Raw genomic sequence first — 15,844 nt, 5'->3', positions numbered from 1 at the left:
AGCGCCACTTAAATCACACCTGCAAGTTGTGAGATAGTGTCCAAAACTCCCTTTTCTATCAGAAATAAAATACCTGGTATGTTAATTGCCCCTCCCCCGGGCCCTCACCTGCCTATGGAGACGCTGCTGATCATAAGGCCATGCAAATGCACCCCATGCACGCCCCCCCCCCCCCCCCCCCCCCCATAGCGCCGCCACTGGCCGCATCAGTTGACAGTTTTGAAACAGGGTTCACGCACTTGGCAGTTATGATCAACGATATAATAGTTTTTTTGTATGCACTGGAATATTCCAAACAGTGATAGATAGTAAGACACATATTATGAGACAATTAAGTTAGGTTCTGTGGTCCAAACAACAGGGCACGCAAAATTGATTCCGAACGGCTTTATTCACTGGTAGTCTTTCAATGTATGTGGCTTACAAGATATGCGCAAGCTTTGGGTTATTAGAAGGTAATCCTATATGATAGCACTGCCAGGCTCTCTTGAACAAGGATTAGAGCGGGGCTGTAGGTCTACATGATTAGTTTTGTTGAAAAAGAACTTTACAATGACACCAATGTTTTGGGTCAAAAATTTTTCTCTAGTTATTTATATACCTTCTAGAACTTTTTCTAAAAATAGCAAATTTACAAGTTCAATTTTTTTTGGCATTTTAACCAATTATACATCGTATCCAGTAAAATAAATTACACAATAATTACAATACTTGGGAAATGATACGAGAAAGAAAAAAAGTGGTGGAGGCTGCATAAAAGCACTTAATAAATTCTTTCTAAAACCCTCCAAATCGGTTCGGTTATTAGTGCATCCCATACAAAACAATACGATAATATATAAATAATTAGCAATTGTTTAATTTCTAACACATTCAAGTTATCAAAGGGCCTAACTTATCAATTAGTAGTCAGTCATGATCTCAAATGAACACTCAAGCTCTGAAATTCATTGCCATTGTTAATGTTCATCTTTTTTTTGTGTGACTAACTTGTGATTATCTTGTGATTGACTGATTGACACATCTCAAAATAATTACAATTATGATTCTAGCCCCTAACATGCCCCTCGATAAAACACTAACATTTTAACAAAAAGAAATGCATTTTGGGGTAACAAATGTGAGAAATACGAAAGATGTTTGACCTATAACACCCTGTGCAAAATATTTTGTGCATAGCTAAACATCACAAAGCTTTAAATAAATGGATTCTGTCTGTATTTGGCTAACAGCATGTCACAGATGGTGCCCAGTTGCAGACTACCAATCTGCACAGAGTTCACACTTTTACTTTTTTACAACCGACAAAATTGATAACTTGGTCCTTATTATTTAAGTTTACATTCAGCTCAACATAAAGCTTTGTTGGCGTTTTCACAGAATATAAGGCATTTCAATACAATCTTAATAAAAAGACCGTATATATTGGGAAACCATAGACATAAAGGAATTTTTTTTGCAAAACTCCAAGGATTACCTCATCATAATTACAACATTCCTAACGAGAAACTTAAAGGAGCATCTCAACACATTCTTCTCGTACACCTTATTCCAATTCCATCCAACTCCCAAACTTATGAGACCAAATTCCCCCCCCCCATGTTCCCCAAAAAACAAAACAAAACAAAATGGTGACCATGCAGAACACATGCTCTCAAGAATACATTAAAATTCACATGTTCTAATATTGAAGGACCACTGGGTGCCATCTTGCCTGGTGCGCACTGGTATACGTTGGTTTTATAAAACAGTGAACGGTGTGCGTGTACCAGCCAAGTGTCCTCCACATGCGCTAACTGTAAGGTTGCATAGCGCCCTCTCTTGTTAATGTTAAGGATTCATAATCTGGCATCTCCAAGCTGTATTCAGAATCAAGGGCTTGTTTATTCGAAAAGGCATTTCGCCCGGCCGGAGGAAATGTTCCGAGCATTCAAACTTGAAAATACAGTCGACTCTTGTTAATACAAACACTGTTCGTACAAATTCTGATTATAGCAAACATAAATACTTGGTCCCGACGACGGTGCTTTATGTGCACAATGAATGGGATGGGCACTTCACTTAATACAAAATTCTGATAATTATAACAAACATTTTGGGTAGGTCCAGTTGAGTTTGTATTAAAGAGAGTTGGCTGTAAATGGTCCTAGAGATATCGCCTTTCTCTATGATAATTATCAAGTTTCCGTGGTAATCATAGCCTGTTGTGCCAGAGGAAGTCCTTCAGGCCGTGCCACACGTTGGAATCGTGGTACAGATACGTCATGGAGTTTTGCAGCGAGGGCTGCAAGACCTCTCGGTGGCTCGCAAACTGCCACATGACTATTGCCCAGACGACGGCGGCGAAGATGGGAAAGGGGTCCCTCTTGGGCTGAGAAATCACGCCCTTCTTGACGGCCAGGCGGGCAAAACCAAATAGGATCCGGGAGAGCAGATACATGTTGATCTGTTGATATAAAACGTACAAAAAAAAATTAAGCTTTTACTCCGTGTCCATGATATCTGAAGTTGCACACAGGTTATCCTTAACCGCCCTGAATCCTCCAAAATCCTCTTTGTTAAAGTGGAGGAATTTGGAGGATTGAGGTTACATGGCAAAAGTGCGTTACTGATTTCGCAGGATGCACTTTGTCAAGGTCTTGGGCCGGACCTTGTGTTATTTTTTCTCAGTCATGCATAAATATAGCCCTGGATTGTGCTTGAAACTCCTCTGCACTGCTCCAGGATGTCACTGGCCAAGCCTCAACATATTGAGTCCAAGCCGCAGGATTTTGCAGGATTCAGGCAGTGGTCACCCCTCCACGGACCATATTCAAGAAATAATGCAGGAATTTGCAGGATCGAGGCTATATGCTATTTTTTCATGAGGCAATTGAGGGATTTTGCAGGATTGAGGCTACATCCTAGCAAAAAGGCCTAAGGAGTTAGGGTCATAACAACCTAGGATGGGCTTCAGTAAACTGTGACCCATGTCCTGATCAAATAATAACAGCTCGCAGTCGGATTAATGATTGCAGTTTTTGCGATGAACTCTTGCCATATTTGTAGTTCTCTGAGACTCAATTACAGGCAGCACCCAATAATTCTGAGACTCCAACAACTGCAACACAAGTACAAAGAACAAGCAATTCTAGGGAGAAACAAACTCAACAGAGTTTATTGCTGGAGGTGTAGCTCAGCGCAACTTGTTCTGTTTTAATCTCTTTCTATCCTGTAAAAACTATGACACTTACATTGTATCTTGTATCAGTCTTTAGCCATTTACTATTGCAGTTCATTTTTTTGTATACTTTTAAGGGTTTCATGTTTTTTATATTTTTTTCCAGGGAAATTTGAGTCTATTCCAAACACCATCTAGGCCCTAGCTCTTCAACAAAAACAAGATTGAATCCAGAAAATGTTTGAATCGCCCAAGCCAAGGAAATCTACAGTTGATTCCAAAACAAAACCTTGACTCCAAAGCCAAGTTCGGGACTCGGAGGAGTACTGGAGTGAGCAAGCCAGTGTTGGAGCAAAGGCTTAAACCTTCAAGGCCAAGGCCAAGGCCAAGGCTTTGACCCTCAAGGCCAAGGCCAAGGCTTAGACCTTCAAGCCTCGAGGCCAAGGCCAAGGCTTTAGCACTTTAGCAAATTTTTAGCACTTATCAGGGAGAAATACAACCAATCAGATCTATTCCATAATTGTATGCAATTTAAGTGATCATCTCATTAGCCCCACAAGTGTACAGAATATTTTTGCAGCAAATCTACTACAATGGTAACAACATGTGATGCTATAAAAGTGGATGTGTGCCCAACACACAAATCTACAAGGGGTTCCCTCCTCCATGGTAATATGATTAAAATGGTAACAGCAAAATTTCGATCAGATTTATCTGGAAAATGCAAAAATCTATGGGCCTTGAAGAGCCTTGACTCAAAATTGCAAGGCCGTGATCCCTCAAGGCCAAGGCTTTTGCCCTCAAGCCTCGAGGCCGAGGCCAAGGCCCTAAAATCCAGCCTTAAGGCAGCCTTAAGGCCAAGGCGGAGCATCAAGGCACTACATCACTGGAGCAAGCAACCCACCTGACTATTGATTTTGTCATTGGTGCCGAAGATAAGATAACCCCCGATGAATCCTGCCACTAGCGGGTGTAAGTGATGGGCCTTCCCTTCCGCCCATCGCATGATGAACAACATCAGCTTGTACAAAAATACATAGAATGCTAGGTTCTTTGAATGTGTGTAGGTGGCTCTCAGGATAGAAATGACTTGTTGACGAAAGCTACAGAGAAAAACAAATTAAAGTTTGATAGATTACAAGTTTAAAAATGTAGGCCTATGCTAGCTTGAGTAACTCCAGCTCCAATGCTCATCGAGAATTCGACATATAGACATGAAAGAACTGGAGCTCAAACTATGTTGTTGATACTAGATTCTTAGAGGCCCTAAAAAATGGGACTCTCTGTATGATCTGTATCACAAAAATGGTCCTAGTTTTTCCCTATTATCCCAACCCAGATTCAATTACACGTACCTCATTATGTTTGATGGAATCTGGGTTGGGATAATAGAGGGAAAAAGGACCATTTTTGTGATGCAGATACAGAGAGTCCCATTTTTTTAGGGACTATTTAAAGAATCTAGTATATGCAACATAGTTTAAGCTCAAGCTCTTTATATGTGGAATTCCGGATGAGCATTGGAGCTGGAATTACTCAAGCTAGGCCTATGCGTTATATTAATATCCTCTTCATTCTGTCAATCATTCAACTTAACTGTTCATACCAACATTGACCAGGTCAGGGATGAACATACCTTCCTTTTCCAAACAGAAATGTCATAACCAGCGCATGCGGAGCCCTGATTTTAACACCATACCTGTGGGAGGAAAAAAAAAAAAAACAAGAAAAGATCAACTTGATGTAATGCACTGATAGTACAGTCACTAGCGATCATTTAGTTACGGGCCCCTCTTTAGGCCTAGTTTCGATCAAATTAGGATGTCAAGGATGTTTTTTACCATTCCAAAATAACCTTTTCAACCTAAAGCAGACTTCTCTCAAGTGTTTCTCTATTCTACTAAGATTGGTAAGAATTTTTTTGTAATTTTGTATCTTCATGATCTAGGGGTAAAATTTTCTAAAAAGAACAATTTTAGTTAGCGTTTATGCTTGGTGCTGTGCGATTTAGTGCACAATGCCAGTTCAGTGTTCACGGTACATCGCGACGATCGCCATCCATGCCATCTTTATTTCATGTTGTGTTTTATCTTTTCATCGCGGTCTTCATTTTCCCCCAATATTTTACCTCAAAAATTTAAAACCTTTTTACCCTCTATCTATACATTACATGCATGTTCTTAATGTCGCCCACTACTAGTTTAGTAAGTCAAATAAATTAAAACTTTTATAAATGTGGCTTTTCTCTTATGGGGAACCGGGTCCGTAACTACACGATTACCGGTGCGCGCGGTGCACATCATCATCATGCATGATTGATGCTGATGGCGCGCTGGATGGACTCGAATGTCGAAGATTTCAAGATCATTAGAAGTGTTGCTTCGTCTGAACGAAAACGACCACAATAACATATCTGACCGTGAATTATTGAATACTTACACTGCTCCATTTCTCAGGCCTTTAATAACCGCCAAAGCCTCTTTATACCTAGCTGTATTCAAAAATCTATTTACACCTTCCAAAATCGCCAAACCTGTGGGCGCTGCCATCTTGATTTTAACTGGTATCCGTCCGCAACGCTTTTTCGTCAGTTCCTGCTTAAAACTTTACCAAAGTTTACGTACGTAAATGGATACCAGTTAAGATACTTCAGGTAGTGACCAGCGCCCTCAGCCGCTTCTTAAAGCTAACTTTGTGCAGAGAGTCAGATTTTCCAAGCATTAACTGGAAAATGTTTATTTAGGCCAAAAAAAAAAAGTTTCAGGTTTCTGGTATGGAGCTTGCCCAAAAAGTGGTGCGGCGACGCGGCTTTTTCTTTTTTTACCTGTTTTTTTTGCTTCAAATGTCGGCTGATGACTGCAAATGGTGCCCGACTAAACTTAGTGCAAATATATGGGAGTCCAGAGAGGCCACATAAAGCTTATTCTCGATCATAACCCCATCTAAAAACACGTTAAAATTGTGCAGCAGCAGGATTCCAGTCAAACCAGTGAGTTTGGCGGTTTTGAGACATCATCTTTCATTGAAAAAAAAAAGTTTTCATTTTGCCGACGCGCATGGCTACGGCGACGCGCGCGCATACCAGAAACCGGAGACTTTTTTGGGGGGCCTTATATCGATCTTTTTTTACTGGAAGGGGGGACTTTCTTTGTCATGAAGCTCATGCATGCATAAACAGGCACAAATTATGTTGCAGAAAAACACATTGAACAAATAAATATCAAAGTGAAACAGGTTTCATCATTCTTTTCCCAATCGAACACCAATGAACTATATAATGTAAAAAAAGAGGACAAGCTCTGTTAAAGACGTTTTATCTATTTATTCTGACATAAGAATAATTTTATTTCATCAGCAACAGATGTAAAGATGCTACATTATAATGAAGGATTTTTTTTTTATTAAACTTGATCAAAATGATACATCTTTTAATAATAATTTAGAAAGCAGGTTGTATCTATAGAAAAATATACCGAAAGTACTTTACATGTATTATTGAATATTTCTCTCGGACACAACAAAATCACATCCTCTACTTTTATGAATCAACAGTTTATGCAGAGGTTGTGAGATTGCGGTGGTCAGTGAAAATGTGCAAGACTGAATATTAGTATAGTTTTATTTAATACAATGAATACTTTGCATGCGAGTTTAAACATGCGAGCTGTTAAATTTTGTCAGTTGAAGTAAATAATGGCCGTTATGAAGATAATTCTGTTAAAGGCAGTGAACATTTGTATCTATCCAAAAAGTAACCGTCCAAATTATTATTAAAAAGCTTACTTGGTTTAAAGATAGTAATGGCAATAAACTCCCTGTGACATTATTCCTTCTGGCATGCTGTCATTTTGAAAAAAAAAGAGGTCATTCCCAAAGATGAGTCAAGTGACACATTTTTGGAAATTTCCATTGGTACAGTTGGTTTGTAATTGGGTAAATCCGTGAATACGTGGAAGCGTGTTGACACGACGCACACGCAGATGCTATTTTTAGCAAGAATTATCAGTCGTGTGTGACATCACGTATCAACAATCGGCGGAACAAGAATCATGTCCTGAATACCGAGTTATTGGATTGTGTCACAACTCTGCAACTTTTTGAATTGAAATCAAAAATCAGAATATTGTTCTTTTTTTTCTCGAAATATACAGCATTGACAGAGCTAACGCTTCATCAGGTTTAGTTGTTAGATTTTGAGCACTTGTGTTACTTCAACCCCCTCCCCCCCCCCAAAAAAAAATTGCACCAATGACAATGGTCTGCTCTTCCTTTAAGTTTTCCTGATATGGTTCCTTTAAAGAAAAATAGCAGATATCATGACAAACTTTAACTTATATTTCCCTTAGCTACGAAAATGCTCCATTTAAACCAAACTTGAAATAAAAGATAAAATAAAATACATTCTATATCTCTGCAACACGAAAACTCATGAAGTAAAAATGTCTTATTTTCAAATTAAGAATACTGATAAAAAAAACTAAAAGGCAAAATTTCAAATAAAACATAGTACAGTAGAAATATTTCATTTGCCCTTTAAAATGCTCGACAAGCCATTTCCCACTAGCTGAGCATCCGATTCCAGAAAAAAATATTTACACACTGACGAAAATCTCATCATTTAAAAAGACTACATTGTACTTTTAAATTGGTGCTGGTCCCCGAGGGCCAGTATGTTGTCCTTAAAGCTATAGTCAATCATTTGCAGCCATCCAAAAAGTAACTGGTGAATTATTGTTGGAAAACATACTTGGTTGAAAGATAGTAAGGGGACTAAACTCCCTGTGAAATTATTCTTTCTGGCGAGCTGTCATTTTGAAGTAATCAACGAAAGAAGGCCGATCCAACGGTGCGTCTTAAGACGCACCGTAGGAAAATTTAAATTAGTAGTTCGTTTTGTTATTCGGCGCAGCGTGCGCAAGCATTGGCATGACGCACACACGCGTGCGGTTGCTATATTTCGTCGGATCAATGCGCGACATCGCGTATAGCTGCAATCGGCTCAGTGAGAACGCGTCTCAGACGCTGAATTCAGGCCCAATCCAAAACATGATTCAGCAACTTTTGATTTGAAATTGAGATCCTAGAATGCTGTTTTTCTCGGAATATACAGCTGAAGCTGAGCTGAAACTTCATCAGGTTAGTTGTTCAGTATCCTTCATTAGATTTTGAACACTTTTGTTGCTTCAAACGAACAAAATGCACAAATTACAAATGATGGACTATATCCTTAATTGCTTCTCTCCACCCAGGAGTGAATGGGTACCTGTGAGGGCAGAGATGGTTATTGTGGTTGATTTAAGCTGCTTTGCGCCAAAATGGCAGCGAGCTGTATGGGCTCCATGCACATGTACCCCATCAACGCCAGAAAAAGGAGAGTTGGGGGTGACCTAGACTGGTTTCCGATTCATCCACTGCGTATTTTGAAAGATCTAAAGTTGTTGGGGTCGGAGATTAGTGTGGGAGACAATCGCAAGTTAAATTGGAGCGATTCGAATGTATTCACGCGCCAACGACGCCTGACACACACGTGCGAAGACGCTGTGGCTTGGCTTTTTGCACATTCGTGCGCGAATTACAGTGCCCACACGCAGAGTCCCGTTCAAGGGGCTCTCAGAAAAAGTAAAAGTGCGCCCTCTTTTGTTGGCGCATGGAGCATACACTCCCCAGGGAGTGCACTTTTTAAATACCCATTATTGTTATTTTATGTAAGTAGTTGACAGTGGAGTTGAAGTCTCCCCTTTGTAAAAACTCTCAGTGATGCAAGTCCTTTCTTTTCACCACAGCACGGCTGGGGCCAATTTCACAAAACTCTTAAGATGTGTCTTAGGAGGGCATATTGTGCAATACATCTTACCAAACTGTATGATTTGTTCAATGCATCCAAACTTCATTGGTAACTAACACTTGTCTTAATTTAATATCAGTGTTTGGGTCGTTTAATCTGGTGACTACATGCATTATTGCTTTGTCCTGAAATCATTGAACCGTCTTCTGGTTTTGTGAAACCGGCCCCAGTGCCTTCAAGTCGTTAGTATAAGGAGAAGACGACCACCAGCTCAATGACGATGATGATGGCAATGACGACGAGTATCGCTATGCCAACAAAGAGACTGATGAGGGACATCTTGCGAGCAGCTTGGGAGGACAGCTGGGCATTCTGGGCATCACCGGTCTGGGCGGCTCTGCGTGACTAAAGCACAAAGACAAGAAAATGAATCATATATCATGACAAGAAAAAATTTTGCAACCTGACGCTACTTTCGAAACAGAAAAAAAAAAGACAATTTTGTTTGCTTACCTTGTACCTCAGACAGTATACTTTCATGCGAGAACTGTAAGTCTTTAAGAGAGATTTGTAGGCGAATCTGTGGCCAACTTACTAAATTTTTACAAGTCACTGCATGTTGACGCCCTCAACTGATGTGTGATAAACAAAGGTGGGAAACAAGTAGTTTAGGCCCCCTACAAAAAAAGTCTCCGGTTTCTGGTATGCGCTCGCGTCGCCGTAGGCAAAATGAAAAAGTTTTTTTTCAATGAAAGATGATGTCTCAAAACCGCCAAACTCACTGGTTTGACTGGAATCCTGCTGCTGCACAATTTTAACGTGTTTTTAGATTGGGTTATGGTCGAGAATAAGCTTTATGTGGCCTCTCTGGACTCCCATATATTTGCACTAAGTTTAGTCGGGCACCATTTGCAGTCATCAGCCGACATTTGAAGCACAAAATCAGGTAAAAAAAAAAAAAGCCGCGTCGCTGCACCACTTTTTGGGCAAGCTCCATACCAGAAACCGGAGACTTTTTGGGGGGGCCTAAGACTCTCATACTCACATCCAATGCTTTGATGATGGCAATGATGCCGGTTGGCCAGAAACAGAACACGGTGACGAGTATGGCCTGGATGAAGTAATCATTGGGTGGATTGACAAGCGGTTGGGGGTTCTGAATGATGTACTGAACTGGTGGAGCCGTCTGGAAAATTTGGGATAAAATTTTTTAAAAGTTAGAATTGTTTTCCTTCTAAATCAGTGACTTTGGCAAATGTCATTACCAGTATATTGTGTATTTTATTTAATTTTTTAAAAAATGAAAATGAAAAATCAATAGTCTGACACCATCCCATTCTACAGTTTACAAGGCCTATTTATAAATGATTTTGTCGCAAGGACTATGTCGCGCGGCAATGCAAATGAACAAATGCGTGATATGTTGCGCGATTTTTGAAATTATTAGTTCGATAAGTCGCACGACTTATGTAAACGCGCTCATTGATTTGTGTGTGTGTATAAATACGCGTGACATTATCGCGCGACAAAATCACGTGTAAATGAAACTCAGGGAACACGATCAAAAATAGCTTCATCGTGAATAAGGTCTATTGTGTGCATTCATCTGCTTTGTATCCCTCATAAAACCTCATTAAACTAAAAATTGTGGTGCACACGCGCAGTTGACATTGCGAAAAGGCTCATTCATAAATACCTCAGACAGTTTAGCCATTCCTATTGGTCGAGAGCCCGTCACGTGGCCGGTATTAAACGGATGATAAAGACATGGCTAGCTGGTCTTAAACACTTTTCCAGTGTCACAATAAAATGTGGACTCCTAAAAATCCAGTGCCTCTTATCGTTTCATTGGTTGAACGTTCACAATCCTCACGTAGGCATGCGCAACACTACCATGGAGTTAGAATTTTATAGTTCTAAATTCAAAACGCAACGCGCCAGGTGCGTTCTGCGCGACATCGCATAGAACATGATACGCGCGCGTCAATCTCCATAAAAGGGTTGTTTTCATCTTACTCGCCAGCTGAACACTCCATTATTTTGCAGGAGGGATGATTCAAAAACCATGAAGTGAATTTGTTGAACAAAAACGGGATGTTTTGAACGAATTATATGATTTTTTTTTACCGAAAAGGTATTTATGAATGGGAATAAATATGTACTCCGTCGGTATTTATCACTCTGTTTAATACCACTTAGAGTCTGGGTGCTGATAATTACCCTCGCCTCCGGCTCGGGTAATTATCAGCACCCAGACTCTAAGTGGTATTAAACAGAGTGATAAAAACCTCCGGAGCACACATTTATTCCCTTATTGAAGAGGCGTAATGGTTGTTTCCTCCAACTGCACGGGTCTATTCCCAGCAACTTTATATAGAGTTACTTACCGAGTAGGCCGGTGGGGCTTGGCCTGGGGGGTACATGACTTGGGGGACGGGAGCCTGAGACATCTGCCCGGCGTTATACCCTGGGGCATACCCTGGGGCAGGCTGCTGACTGTAAGCCTGGCCCTGCTTGTCCGGCAGCGGAGCAGCTACGGTGCTTCCTGAAAGAACGAACATGAAATGTATATTGTCATTCTGTTGCAATTTTTATTGTGCAGACTGAGGCACTAATGGAGTGGGGGAATGGTTGATATTTTTTGCTACTTGTACTCGTTTTCGGCATATCTGGGGTCATGAATGGTTGTGTTAAACCACCAAGTGCTGCGACAGCTAACAATGAAGAAATTGGGCCAGAATTATCAGAAAAATGAAAGATTAGTCATCGAAACGGAAAGAATGTAATATCCAGACACCACTTCTTTGGTTGTGTACAAAGTCTATGGCGAGACAAGTGCATTTTTAAAGTATTTTCTAACAAAATTGGAAATGTTTTTAAGTCCCAGATGCATGTCTTTTCAACATTTCTGCAATAACTGACCTTCATTAAGATAATATATGATGATAAAAGTGGCATCACGATGCAATATTCTTTCCCTTAAAGGGAAGATACAACATTTGCAAACATCCAAAAATAAAACTACCAAATCATTTTGAAATACCTTGCTGGACTGTTAGTGAATGACAGTGTAAAGCATCCTGTAAAATCATGGCACCTGGTATACTGTCATTTTCAAGAAAAGTGGTATTTTCGTATCAATTTCCAACGCTGATCGGCCAAACAGCGTTGGAAAAAACTGGCTTTTTTTTCAAATACTGGCCCCAGTTGACCATCGCACTTGTTTGCAATTGATTACACACCTATGAACAGGTACAAGCCAGCTAGACTGGTTCCCTGACCTTACAATTCCCCAATGTATGTAAACTGCTCTGTTTCTTCTTAAATGGAGTCAGGGAACCAGACTACAGGAAAATGATTGTTTTTCTTGGTTTTTATAGCATTTTTGAACCCAAAACCTCAAAAAAGTCAGTGTAACTAACTATATTTGCTATATATTTCCAACCCCCCAATTCCATCCATTTCTGAAAATTACAGCAAAAGCAAATGTTGTACATTCCCTTTAAGTCTTAAGAAACCACTATCGGCTAATTTGCTGTGTGTAAAAAAAAATACACGCATGACAGAGAAACTAAACCACGATATGGTTTATCATAGAGTTTTAATACCACCCCATTTCAGACTTTTTTTTCTTACATGCGCTTAGACCACTTGTAAGATGCAAACAAAAATAAGCAAATGATTTTAATTTTTTTGTTATGACAAACAAGAAAACATGACTCAAATTTCAGTTGGATACTTGACTTAATTTCAGGACACGATCTGGAAAGAATGTTGCATCCTGAACCCACTTTTTTTTTATCATATATCATCTCAACGAAGGTCAGTCATTGAAAAAACGATGAAAAGACATGAATCCGGGACAGAGGAACATTTCCAATTTTGTTAGAAAATACTTGAAAAATATTCTTGACTCTCCCATGACTCTCAGCTCCATAGACTTTGTGCACAATCTGGATTTATTCTTTCCCACGAACATGACGAAATTTTACTGGACTAAATAGTAAATTTCATGCCAGTAACTAATGAGTAAAAAACTGTTTAGGCCTACACAGTTTTGACACCAACGTCAACTGATTGCACAGTGATATTTAGTAATTCTGTTTGTATTAATTGGAGCATGGAGGAAGGAATAGGAGAGCTCGTTAATTAACGAAGAGTTTTGGCAATGTTGTGCCCATTCTTGAAAATCACGCATTCTCGAGAATGGGCATGCACATTCTTGAGAATGTGCAACTGGATCCTTGCTCAATCTTGGCAAAAAATAACTCTTCCAGATTGAGCGCACATTCTCGAGAATGCGCGACAAGATAACGGTCTTGTCGATGCCGAGCACCGGCTGCGCTTGGCAAGTCTAGCTGAATCCTCGTTCACTGATTCTCAATAATTATACTGTTGCAACGCAAGGCGCTGAAAAGTAGAGTGGATATGATAAGTAAAGGCGTATTAATATGGGGGGGACCGGGAAAATATAAGAGACATAATAATACTAGTGCAAAGAATTCTGATTTTTGGGATAATAAAAGCGGGGGGGGGGGGGGGGGGGGGGGGGGGGGGGGGGGGGGGGGGACGTAAGAATGAAGAATGTGAAGAATGAGAATGAATACTGCGACATCCCATAGTGCTAATGCTATTTCCCATTTAAATTGCCACCAATTTATTGTTCACATCCCACCATAACGTCGCAGAGCTGGATTCTATCTAGTCAAAAGAGCAATTTTGGCAGGTTCTGGACATCGGTTTTTTTGTGGCACGCATATGATACATGCAGGGACTTGTAACTTGTCTAGCCTAAACAAAGCACTTCCCAGACTAGTTCCCAGTCCTCCGTTATTACAAAACTTCCCATAGTGGGCAGAAAAAAGCAATAATAACAGGTTTAATTTGATTCAAATTATCGTAATTATACGAGTACAGAAGCATAGCACATTTTCTTTCCTCAATATATGAATTGTTTCCCTTTTAACCGCTATACAATTCATTTAACATAATTATGTCGTGCAATGTTTGTTAAGATTGGGCAAAATTAATAAATTGTGCACGTGATATTCCCAACCAATCTTAAGAATGAGCGCTCATTCTTAAGAACGCGTGCTCGTTCTTAAGAATGGGCGCTCATTCTTAGAATGCGCGCCCATTCTCGAGAATGTGCATGCCCATTTTCGAGAATGCGTGATTTTCAAGAATGGGCACAACAGCAATATAGGCCTACGACGTACCGCGCAATACTGCAAAAAGTGCAATGGGAAATTCCCTGTGATGACGCGGTGGGAACTGTGCACCACACAGTACGTTTAGTCATGCACAGAGCCAGAGGATTCACTTTTAAAAATTACGTGTTCTACCCTTACAAACATCCAATGTTAGCCAGCTAATTGACGCATATGTTAATTGAGTTGACAAAGAAATAAAAGAAACAATCACCAGTCTCACTTACCTTGACTTTCCATGAGTTTTTGTCGGGTTTGAGCGGACAAGAGTGTGACGGAGTTCCACAACACTGATCGATAACAAACGAGAATGCAGCCTCGTCCTCAGGGTGTCGAGCAGTACGCGGCCACCGCTACCTGCTATCTCAGCGCGAGGTTGAAAATATAGTAAGCCCCGGGGACGAGGTTGACGAGAATGTGAATGTGCCTTTCACGTAACTGGTGCTCACTCGTATTCGTAAGGCGAATGTCGGACACTTCGCCCCATTTCCACGTCGCCCCATGTCACGTCGCCCCTAACCACTTCGCCCCATTCCCACATCGCCCCATTCCCACTTCGCCCCATTCCCACTTCGCCCCATTCCCACTTCGCCCCATCCCCACTTCGCCCCATCCCCACTTCGCCCCAGCCGTTACATGTAAAAAAAAAAATCTCATCTGTTATATTGGCTTAAAAAAAAAAAATTTCTACAGATTCACTAATTGTTAACCAACGGAAAGAATTAGCCCATCACCAAATGAACAATTCATAACCAACCTCTCAAGCTAGGCTCTCCTCTACCGAGAAAAAAGCTTGAAGTAACTGAGATCCAACTGTTCCCAACCCAGCTATACCAACCGGGCGTCTCCCACTTATCTGAGAACGACAATACCTTTGACATCCTAATGTTGACGGAACATTTTCCTCAAGGCAGTGAATTCCTTTTAACTCACTGACCCATACCTACGGATTCTTTTGAATCCAGCCGGGCTGATGATTTTATTCACAAGCCAATAGGCATGATAGGAGAGGCGTCTCTGAATGGGATAGAGCCATCATTTCTCTCATCTGTGTCTCGAGCACCTCATCAGAGAGTTTGTATTTTTCCTGAGTTTCTAGAATTGGGAGCATTTATTATCTGGGGTCTTTGGCAGTTTATTTGGTCTGCACCCCTAGCCTTCACCTTTTCATACTACATGGGGCGAAGTTGGGATGGGGCGAAGTGGGGATGGGGCGAAGCGGGGATGGGGCGAAGCGGGGATGGGGCGAAGCGGAGATGGGGCGATGTGGGGATGGGGCGAAGTGGGGATGGGGCGAAGTGGTAACGGGCGAAGTGACATGGGGCGACGTGGAAATGGGGCGAAGCGTCCGACACCCCGTAAGGCTTGCCGATTTATAGAAGAAGTACAAGTACCAGTTATATTGACAGCCGCGACGTCGTGACGTCATGGGATATAAATAGGGACATGTAATGGGATGGGTAGGTCTTTCCATGGAGGAAGGTTAATTCCTTCCTCCATGGTCTTTCTACCCCCCCCCCCCGATTCCCCGGCTACGGTGGGCCCGACAGTTTAGTAAGTGGACAGGGGTACGTCGGATGACACCCCCCCCCCCCAATTGACCGCAGTTCCACTTTTTTCCTTGGGATTGACATTATTTTAAGTTTTACTCAATTAATGTGTAGGCCTACATGTATTTCTGTGCGGATA

The 15,844-nt window shown here is 41.0% G+C and overlaps 2 protein-coding genes across 2 annotated transcripts; both read right to left on the bottom strand.

The window, feature by feature from the left end:
• Positions 1-564: 564 nt before the first annotated feature.
• Positions 565-5,749, bottom strand: LOC119725611 (peroxisomal membrane protein 4-like). The gene is made up of 4 exons (XM_038197089.1): positions 5,600-5,749; positions 4,797-4,859; positions 4,065-4,263; positions 565-2,446 (listed from the first exon to the last, which is right to left on the bottom strand). The coding sequence occupies exons 1-4, from the start codon at positions 5,707-5,709 to the stop codon at positions 2,195-2,197; spliced, it is 624 nt and encodes a 207-aa protein (XP_038053017.1). The 5' UTR covers positions 5,710-5,749; the 3' UTR covers positions 565-2,194.
• Positions 5,750-9,013: 3,264 nt separating this feature from the next.
• Positions 9,014-14,518, bottom strand: LOC119725610 (proline-rich transmembrane protein 1-like). Its single transcript, XM_038197087.1, has 4 exons — positions 14,383-14,518; positions 11,333-11,490; positions 9,991-10,131; positions 9,014-9,350 (listed from the first exon to the last, which is right to left on the bottom strand). The coding sequence occupies exons 1-4, from the start codon at positions 14,393-14,395 to the stop codon at positions 9,189-9,191; spliced, it is 474 nt and encodes a 157-aa protein (XP_038053015.1). The 5' UTR covers positions 14,396-14,518; the 3' UTR covers positions 9,014-9,188.
• Between the last annotated feature and the right edge of the window lie 1,326 nt (positions 14,519-15,844).

Source organism: Patiria miniata, unplaced genomic scaffold (assembly GCF_015706575.1).
Source record: "Patiria miniata isolate m_02_andy unplaced genomic scaffold, ASM1570657v1 HiC_scaffold_19, whole genome shotgun sequence".
NCBI lineage: Eukaryota > Metazoa > Echinodermata > Asteroidea > Valvatida > Asterinidae > Patiria > Patiria miniata.
Note: the sequence above shows the minus strand (reverse complement) of the source record. Positions and strands in the feature narration are given on the sequence as shown.